This window comes from Malus domestica, chromosome 15 (genome assembly GCF_042453785.1).
Source record: "Malus domestica chromosome 15, GDT2T_hap1".
NCBI classification, from domain to species: domain Eukaryota; kingdom Viridiplantae; phylum Streptophyta; class Magnoliopsida; order Rosales; family Rosaceae; genus Malus; species Malus domestica.
This window is the reverse complement of record NC_091675.1, coordinates 7,930,328-7,940,147: the sequence shown is the minus strand read 5'-3', so window position 1 is coordinate 7,940,147 and position 9,820 is coordinate 7,930,328. Positions and strand designations below refer to the sequence as shown.

General features: G+C 36.8%; 1 protein-coding gene across 1 annotated transcript; it reads left to right on the top strand.

Moving 5' to 3' along the window:
• Nucleotides 1-1,342: 1,342 nt before the first annotated feature.
• LOC103400227 (protein arginine N-methyltransferase 1.5-like) lies at nucleotides 1,343-9,059 on the top strand. The gene is made up of 23 exons (XM_029094855.2): nucleotides 1,343-1,581; nucleotides 2,725-2,842; nucleotides 3,042-3,151; nucleotides 3,342-3,431; nucleotides 3,533-3,598; nucleotides 4,454-4,533; nucleotides 4,650-4,725; nucleotides 4,826-4,912; nucleotides 5,213-5,297; nucleotides 5,707-5,798; nucleotides 5,904-5,939; nucleotides 6,088-6,156; nucleotides 6,424-6,492; nucleotides 6,607-6,660; nucleotides 6,769-6,843; nucleotides 7,037-7,129; nucleotides 7,207-7,310; nucleotides 7,530-7,578; nucleotides 7,662-7,748; nucleotides 7,857-7,962; nucleotides 8,104-8,191; nucleotides 8,361-8,454; nucleotides 8,616-9,059. Exons 1-23 carry the CDS (start codon nucleotides 1,444-1,446, stop codon nucleotides 8,697-8,699), a joined length of 1,950 nt encoding a protein of 649 aa, XP_028950688.1. The 5' UTR covers nucleotides 1,343-1,443; the 3' UTR covers nucleotides 8,700-9,059.
• Nucleotides 9,060-9,820: the final 761 nt, after the last annotated feature.

Sequence of the window (9,820 nt, the reverse complement as noted above, 5' to 3'; positions counted from 1 at the left end):
ATCTCGATATATATATATATATAAGCTAGGAAGTGCTTGAAGTGTGCTAGCGTCGCGAGAAGCCGCCAGGATGTCTGTTTCATACGTACTACTCTTCTATTTCATATCTATGTTCGTAAGCTTGCTTGTCGAGCAACTTTATGTAGTGAAAATGCATGTAGATACGGTTGGAGATTGTTCGGTACTATCTATTTGTGGTTATGGATTTGGTAAAATGAAGCAGGATTAACTTTTTAAATAGGAAAACTAATGAAAAGGGCTTGACTTTGAGTTTTAATGATAATGACAAAATAAAGGGTAAAGTGAATAGTACCAGGATTGACTTTTTACTGTAAAAATGTGATTTTTTGTTAAAGTGAATAGTACAGGGTGCTTTTCGTTAAAATTCCCTTTTTAAATTGACCTCTCCAACTCTTCCTCAAATTTTCTTTCCACTAGTTAGTAGTTGCTATTTAATTCTTAGCAAACCTTTAAAGAAAGGGATATCATTTTTTTATTAAAAGGGAATTAGTTGTGGGGTTTACACCACATCGAACTTTAATAATTCGAACTATCTATTTTTCAAGTTGCACTTCTTAAATCATCCTTAAAATATTAGTCAATTTGAAAATATTTGAGACATCTAACTGAGTTTAAAGAAATTGACGAACACTTTGTTCTATAAGAAATAATGAAATTTCATTGTGATAATTAAATAAGAAATAGTTTAGGATTAAATTGAATTTTTGCAAGGATAATTTATGAATCGAGACTTACAAAATAGACAATTCGGATCATTGAAGTTTGATGTAGGGTGAGTTTCACAACTAATCTCTATTTAAAAAAAAATGAAAGGTTATGTTATTTCTTATATCACAAGTTAAAGCTTATTTGTGCAAAAAATCGATCAAATTAGTGATCGTTTAGTACTAATTCATATGTATCAAACAAACCGAATATTTTGTTAACTATTAAGATTTTCAAGATGAATCATCTAAAATTTTGTTCGTTAGTAATCCAAACGATTTCGATTGTTTAATAATTCATGTAATGGAAAGATAATCTATTTCCATTAAGTGATTTATTAGATAATCGAAAACAAAGGATCTTGAAGAGTATTCACATAAGAGCTGCAAGAGAGGGCCCTAGACCAGCTGAAAAAAGCCCAACGGTTTTGATTATGATGCCTGCAATGAGAAATCGAATACAGAATTATGCTTCGGTTCTTAGGGCTGGGCCGTAACAACCCAGATTACCACTGGGCTTTTCATGCCACAAATTAAAATTCAATCTTATCCGTTAAACTAATCCGGTCAAACCCGTCTACCCAAAAACCCTAGTCCTAAAGCTCCGCAAACCCTATTTAGACGCAGCTCATTTCCGTTGACATCAAATCAATCAAAAACCCCACCAAAACCCTACTCTACTTCCACACTCTCCTCCTCCTGCTCTGCGTGGAGCAAAATGCCACTCGGGCAAAGAGCCGGCGACAAGAGCGAGTCTCGGTTCTGCGGCGTGGAGACCGAGTTCAACGATGACATGCCCCACGTCCTCGCTTTCAATCTCTCCCATGGCTCCTTCGACTTCGTCCTCGCTCCTTTGGTCCGTACATTTCTCCTTTCTTTTTCCTAATTATTTTTCAAATTTCGTATTTCATTTGATTCTTCTGTTTATGTTGAGGAATGAATGGAAAAGTTGATTGGAATTTGTGTTTTGTGATGCTCGTATGGAAATGGTGGCCAATTAGCCAGTCACATAATCGGCTTCGCAGCTTCTCTTTTGATGTGAATGGTCAGTAAGCTCACCAATAGCAATGCCGCGTTGGTGGCTGTTGCTCGTGCAGCTGCTCGACTATGCAGCTTCACTCTACGGCCACTAACTACATTAGTATCAAATTCGACTTAACAATATTAGAAATGTTGATGATTCACTCCAATTGTTTGTTGATATGACTTGTATAGTTGTTTTTGTCGAGGAGTGATAGAAATAGTCAATTGAAACTTGTTTTTTGTAATTCTTGTATGGTGGCCAATTAGCCAGTCACATAATTGGCTTTTCAGCTGTTTTTTATGATGTGAATGGTCAGTAAGCTCACCGACAGCAATGCCATGTTGGTGGATGTTGCTTATGCAGCTGCTCGACAATAGAGCTTCACTCCACAGCCACTAACTACATCAATATCAGTTTCCATTTGAAATGATCGTAAATATTGATTATTTCCTTGTCAATCATTTGTGGGTATGAATTTCTTAGTTAATGTTTCTATGTTGTCTGGCAGACTTGTTTTGTCGGCGTTTGGGAAATTTCTTTGCAATTGGTGGCTAATTAGCCAGTCACATATAGCCAGAGATGGCTTCTGTTTTGTGTGAATGTTCAGTAAGCTCACCGAAAGTAAGGCTCTGTTGGTAGTCCTTAATGGTGAACTGTAACCTCTGGTTTCACCTTTAGGTTATTAATACTTTGTTAAATTTGTGACACCTTTGTATTTCTTATCCTTGGTGGCTATGAGGACTTTCCTTTGAGCTACAAAGGTTTTTATCTTATAGCTTGTTTGGTATCGACTGTCATGTATGTCAAATGCATTACATATTCATGTGGTGTTAATTTTCTGACTTCTGTTCAGCAAATTGTTTGTACTGCTAAGTGTTTGTCTGTGTATGATCATTTTCCCCCCTTTGCTTTCTTTGATCACTGATGCACAACTTGCACAAAGGGTAGTGATTCTTTTTCAACTTCATGATGTAGATGGATCCTGCTTACCGACCAAGCTTAATGCAAAAAGACAGTGGTGTTTCTGGTGTTCTTCCATTTTCCGGGTCAGACTTGGTTTTGAGTCCTTCCCAATGGAGCAGTCATGTCGTCGGTATGTACTTCTCTAGACTTTTGTTGTGTTACATTGTCTTCTCTTGGTAATTTAATGGACTTTACTCAACTTATGTTTTATGTTTACTAAGAACTTGGCTGGATAATAATGGATTTGATGGGATAAGCTTGTTTAGTTTTCAACCACATTTTTCCTTGTCTCCTATGACTGCTCATAGTGGTTTTTTGAATTTATTCAGGAAAGGTTAGCTCATGGATTGACTTAGATTCAGAAGATGAGATCCTCCGGTGCGATTCAGAAACTACTTTGAAGCAAGAGATAGCATGGGCTTCTCATTTGTCCCTGCAGGTTGATAGCATTGAAATTTGTTTATTTATTTATTGGAACTGCAGTGTTGTGAAATATTTGAATTGCTATCTCAGGCCACATGCTAAGCTGAATAATTTTCTGTGTGCTTCGCTAATAATTGATTCTGGAAAATGGTTATTGAGTTTTACTGTCTTGCTGGCTTTTAATTGTCATCTATTGCTTGGTGCAGGCATGCCTTCTTCCAGCTCCAAAGGGGAAATCCTGTGCTAATTATGCTCGATGTGTAAATCAGCTTTTACAGGGCCTAAGCAGTACGCAGGTACCATTGTTAATCCAAATCAGTTTACATATTTCGACCTGTTTGTGTAATCTACTTTTGGAGCTCATTGGGTTTTCCATTCTTGTTATGTTCTATTGTAGTTGTGGTTGCGGCTTCCATTGGTTAGGTCAGACAGTGAAACCATGGATGTGAACACTGATTCCTTGGTGAGTGATGTCCCTTCTGATTAAGTTTTCAAAATAGGTTTACCATTTTGATAATTAGTTTCCTTCTTTTGGTGGAACTTGTAGGTTCCAGCGACTGGTTTTTCAACTTATATCATGACTCTTGGCCAATATATACTGAACTTTACATAAATTTTCAACCTCTGTTGCATGTGGATCTCGTTGACCCAACAAAATGATAACTCTTGTGCTAAATCTGCTAAGCATGATGAGTTGGGATGTGTAGTACTTGGTCTTCTTTTGTAGTCCGTGTAAAGGCTTTGTTGTTAGATGTCGTATACCAAAGAGGGAGGTCGGGTGTGGAGAGTGGCCTCTTTTTTATTGTGCATTCAGTTGGGTAGTAGCGGAGATGAGAATGCTTCATTAGATGTGTGGGCACTGAGAAAGGATAAGATTAGGAATGAGGATATCCGAGGTAAAGTAGGAGTAGCCGAAATTGAAGGAAAGATGAGAGAAAATCGGTTACGGTGGTTTGGACACGTGAAACGAAGGCCTATTGACGCTCTGGTTAGAAGATGCGATTACAGGACAAAGGTTCAGGGCCGAAGGGGTAGAGGAAGACGTAGGAAGACTTTGGAAGAAACTCTAAGAAAAGACTTAAGAGTATTTGGATCTAACGGAATATGTGACACAGGACCGAGCGCAATGGCGTTCTAGGATTCATATAGCCGACCCCACTTAGTGGGAAAGGCTTTGTTGTTGTTGTATTCAGTTGGGTAGTCAAACTTATATGGGGCTTAAACCTTCTGCATAAACTTGGCCTTCTTTATGTGTGTAAAATAATGGCATGATGATTGACAATTTGACATACCAGATGATAAAGCTCATTTTTTGCAGGATGATTCTTGGGAGATTTGGAATTCATTTCGTCTGCTATGTGAACATCATAGTCAGTTATCAGTTGCTCTTGATGTTTTGTAAGTGTAACAATGTCCATTTTCTTTTAACTTGTGTAATTTGTGTTATGTGTTTTGATTGTGCCTGAAGTAATTTTCATTTTATTTTAATCTGAACAACTTTCTTTTTTCCTCAGAAGTTCACTACCTTCTGTAAACTCTCTTGGACGCTGGTTTGGGGAATCTGTTAGAGCAGCCATATTCAGTACTGATGTAATTATATGCTAATTGGTCTATTAAGGAAACCTTAAGGTGATTACTTGTTGGTTCAATTGTTGTTTAATTTTCTAATAGTGGTCTTGTTCATTGCTAGTGCTTTCTAACAAATGCCCGAGGCTATCCATGTCTGTCAAAGCGCCACCAGAATCTTGTTCATGGGCTTTTCAATCATTCTATGCAGGTATTTACGAAGAAGTTATCAACGGTATTTCTATGCTCCGTTGGAGTTTGTTTTCCATTTCTGTGCATTGCAGCATAAGCAACCCATAGTTAAACATTTATTTTTATGGTTTACCTTCTTTCCAAATTGTTTCTATGGTTATTGTTCAGAAGTTACTTACAATCTCAAGCAAGTTCCAATCTAAGTATGATTTTGTAGTTGCAAAAATTCTTCATAGACATCATTAATTTGTTTTAGATCTTATGGTCACCTTCTTGCAATATTTTCTAATCTTTGTCATCATGGAAAATTTAATTGCAGATAGTTCTATCAGGAGAACCAGTGCATAGTCTTCCCAAGATAAATTCACATATAGCTGCCAATGATAATGATAATAATGTTGATGGTAAGACCTACCTTCTGTATACAAGTGCATTGTCTTGAATAATAGAAACTTGTATGGTAATTGAACTATTGGAGGCAGAAAATCTAAGCCAATATATGTAACTTAGTTATTTTTCAAGTGCTTCAAGTTGTCTTTTAAAGTGCTACTTTTATTTCCTAAATGATTTTTGTTCGATTCTGAACCTCAGGATTCATATAGATCAAATACAAATATGAAGGAAACAATGTAAAGGGAAAACATTTATTTATTAATTTTGCTGACAGAACAAAATCAAGAAGCAAGCGAAAAGATACCTAGACAAAGAAAACACTTTCAGTTTAACACAATGCATTTTCATAAAGCGATTACCCCAACCATATAAGTTGAGTTTCTTAATAGCATATTGGCTTATATTATTCTTGACATCCAGGTGTCCAGAAACATCCGTTGAGGCTGTATTTGGATTATGTTGGCTATCTCTACCAGAGGATGGATCCCCTTCCGGAGCAAGAACGGCTGGAGGTGCCTTTCCCTCTCTCTTTCTTTCTCTGTGGGTGTGTTTTTGGATTTTGGAAATTTTTTACCCTGCTCTTAATTTTTTTTAACCCTTTAAGTCTCTTATGGCAGATTGGTTACAGGGATTACTTGCAGTCACCCTTACAGGTACTGTTATTTCCCAAGTGATTGTATTATTATCTTTTGCTTAGTACATACCTTAATCGCTCTTTTCCTACATTTTCATTTTTAAATGTGATTTTCCATCCTCTTGTAATCAAATACAAGTTAGGCTAACTCTGCTATTCTAATGCAGCCTCTCATGGATAATCTAGAAGCTCAAACCTATGAGACATTTGAGAAGGACACAATGAAATATATTCAGGTATGCCTGCATTTGCAAATAACTGCATAAATGGTCATTTCAGATATTTTTACATTGTTATTTTCTAATCTGCAATTTGCATGTCAACAATATAATTAAGTTAAATCATAATCATATTTAAATACATCAACAAAACATTGGACTGTGTTTATTTTTCCTTTTTCTTTTTCTTCTTGTAGGGACCAAGGCTTCTGAAAAGGAAGACATAGTAATGCTTATTACTTTATATTGATCACAATTGTAATAGTTTGTTTTTATCTTTGTTAGTACCAAAGAGCAATTTGTAGAGCTTTACAGGACAGGGTTCCAGATGATAAGGCATCTTCAGTAACTACCGTAAGCTGCTCACTTGTCACTTTGCTTTCCCAATTTTCTCATGAATGGTGTTTTATTAAGTTTGATGACAAAATATCCTGACATTGCGTATGTGATATTTGCATTTGTGTTAAGGTATTGATGGTTGTAGGAGCAGGACGTGGACCTCTTGTAAGGGCATCATTGCAGGTGCCTTCTCTTCCTTCTGCATACTTGTTTTTGGATTATGTTGTTTATCTTCAGACTCGATGTTACATGGAGCAGGTCATATTGATGTGGATCCAATTCCTCATGTAGGCAGCTGAAGAAACTGGGCGCAAGCTTAAAGTCTACGCTGTTGAAAAAAATCCAAATGCAGTTGTTACACTTCATGTGAGTTGCAAATTCTCTCTTTATCTTGTTTCTTTCTCTGCTAAGTTGTAAAATTATGTTTCTAGGATGTGCAACTCATCATGCACATTAACACAAAAAAAGTGTTATTGTGGGTATTTGTTTGAAGTAGACTTTCCTTGTTTTTTCATGGTCCACATTTTTTATTTTGACTTGTCTATATTTGTTGGAGCAGAGCTTGGTTAAACTGGAGGGGTGGGAAAACATTGTTTCCATAATTTCATGTGATATGCGTCACTGGGATGCTCCAGAGAAAGCTGACATTTTGGTATGCAAGTAATCTTATGAATAGTCATGTTTTGTTTTTTGGTTTCCTTATTAAAATTGCCTTTGATTGCATAATAGGTTAGTGAATTGTTGGGTTCTTTTGGTGATAACGAGCTGTCTCCTGAGTGCCTTGATGGAGCCCAGAGACTATTGAAGGATGATGGAATCTCGATACCTTCATCGTATGTATACTTTTCTTTATTTTGTATTTTTTTTATATCAAAGGTGCTTCCCAGTTATGATCTGTCCAAAAGTCATTATCGACATTGCGATATCTTGTCGTGATATTGTCCAGATTTCATGGTGTCTAAATGTTCAACATCAATACTTCCTTTTGAAAGCTATTTTTGGAGTTTTCTCCATTAGCGTCCTCTCTAAAAAGCCTATGCGCCTGTTTTCAGGTACACGAGTTTTATCCAACCAGTGACTGCTTCAAAGCTTTACAATGATGTATGCCTGTGTCTTTGTGCCCAAAGATGTTCATTTCTATCTGTTTGAGGATTCCTTTGTAAAGTTTTGTGGTTATCTTTCAGGTTAAGTCGCACAAAGATATTGCACACTTCGAAACTGCTTATGTTGTTAAATTGCACAACATTGCAAGACTTGCTCCTCCTCAACCTGTGAGCTTTCTCACTGGACTGATTTGATAATTAATTTTATGAATTTGATTGTATAGGGAGTCATTATTCAGCAATCATTTAGTCACGAACACTGGATTTTTTTGTTAGGTGTTCACGTTTGATCATCCAAATCGCTCAACTGACAAAAGCAATAACCAGCACACGAAGTTGCAGTTTGGAATAACAAGTGATACTGGCTCAGCCATGATTCATGGTATGTGGCGGCATAATTTTTCTTTAGGTGATTAATATTCTTGAATGAAAAAATTTGTCAGTATGTTGCCTATTGTTAACTTGATTGACTCATTGGGCCTATTTTTCGAGTCAATAAAATCTCTCTTTTCTAAACCTTCAGGATTTGCTGGCTATTTTGATGCAACACTATACAAAGAAGTTCATCTTGGCATTGAACCATCAACATCAACACCAAACATGTTTAGCTGGTATGTACTCCGTCTTATCCTTTTTCATCTTAGTTCTTGTTGAAATATTCAATTTTCCCCAAGTTCTGTTATCTTTTGATGGTTACTTGTTCTTTAAGTGGTAAACACATGATGGCTAAAACTTATGTGGTAGTTGTATGGCTTACGTGCTGTTCATTGTTACCCCCAGGTTCCCAATATTTTTCCCACTAAGGATACCAATTACGCTTAGTCCTGGCGCTTCTCTTGACGTACATTTTTGGCGGTGTTGTTGTCCTACCAAGGTAATATTCTTTCTTGTTTACAAGGAATTGAGGGCATTATCCAAAGGCATAACATTTGAGCAAACGAATACTGTGCCTCTGCATCTCTTTTGTATGTTTACAGTTTTCGATGAAAAATAAGCCTCTGAATGAGTTTCTATGGAATGGTGATGGTGATGCAGGTTTGGTACGAATGGTGCGTGGCATCGCCCTCCACTTCGCCAATTCACAACAGCAACGGACGTTCATACTGGGTTGGGCTCTAGTAGCCCGGCGATTTTGTTCATTACAATCTAGGTGGAAGCTGATATTGTTCCATACGTAATACGGGTTCAGTGGTTGATCTGTCCTACAACTACTCTCGACATCTACGCCCATTGAAATTCAGGGTTCAGGGTTTAGCGGTGTGAACTAGTTTTGGTGCCCCCGCCGCAGAAGGGGGCAAAAATTTCACTCGAGTTCCTTTGTACGTAGAATACATGTAAGCCAATAGCAATGCATACCAACTGATAACTGTTAAGATTGAAATTTTTGTTGTTTGTTTTCAGAAGATAGCATCTGACATGATATGCCGAAATCACTTGATTAGGAGATATAAAGAGGATCTAAGCAGTGTTTATAGTTTATTTATTTATTTTTTCTTTGTTTGGTAAAGTGTTTATAGTTAATTTGAAATGATTAAGAATTGTCTTTTCAAGAAAGATGAGTCAAAGAGTTTCAAGGCAAATTTTATTTATTTACCTACTCTTTTATAATTTTTAATAATAATAGTGTAAGTTATCTTGTGCTTTACAACTTTATACATTATTTTTAAAACATTTCAATTTTATATATTATTTATTATTTTATTTAAATATCATACAATCAATAGTCAATTCGTTAAATTTGCTGATGTGAGTCACGTGACCTGGAAAAGTACGAGGGGTTGGAAGTGGATGGAAAATGGGAGAGCAGATAATCTTGGTCCATAGCAGAGTTCATATTTTGTTAATCTGTGCTGCGTTGTTAAAATCAATCCAATAGTCAACTATATGCTGAGTAAATTGTAACAATGGTTCTTCAACTCAATTGCAGCAATGATTTTTTTAACTCATCAAAAGGTTTTTTCGTTTTTTTTTTCTTCCAATTTTGGAAGTTAGCATTGTTAAGTGGTGGACACGTGTCGAAAATGAGTAGGATTTCACAGGGTCGGCCGAGGGTTATTGGGCATAGGATTTTCGAAGGATTTCAGAGGGCCGGAGGGCGATAATCAAGTTTCCGTTTGTACCCCACCCCCCCCCCCCCCGTGGCGGCAAGCAGAGAGAGAGAGAGAGGGAGGGCGGTAATCAACTTTCCGTTTGTTTCCCCAAATATCAATCCCTCGCAATTCTTCGTTCACCAAACACCT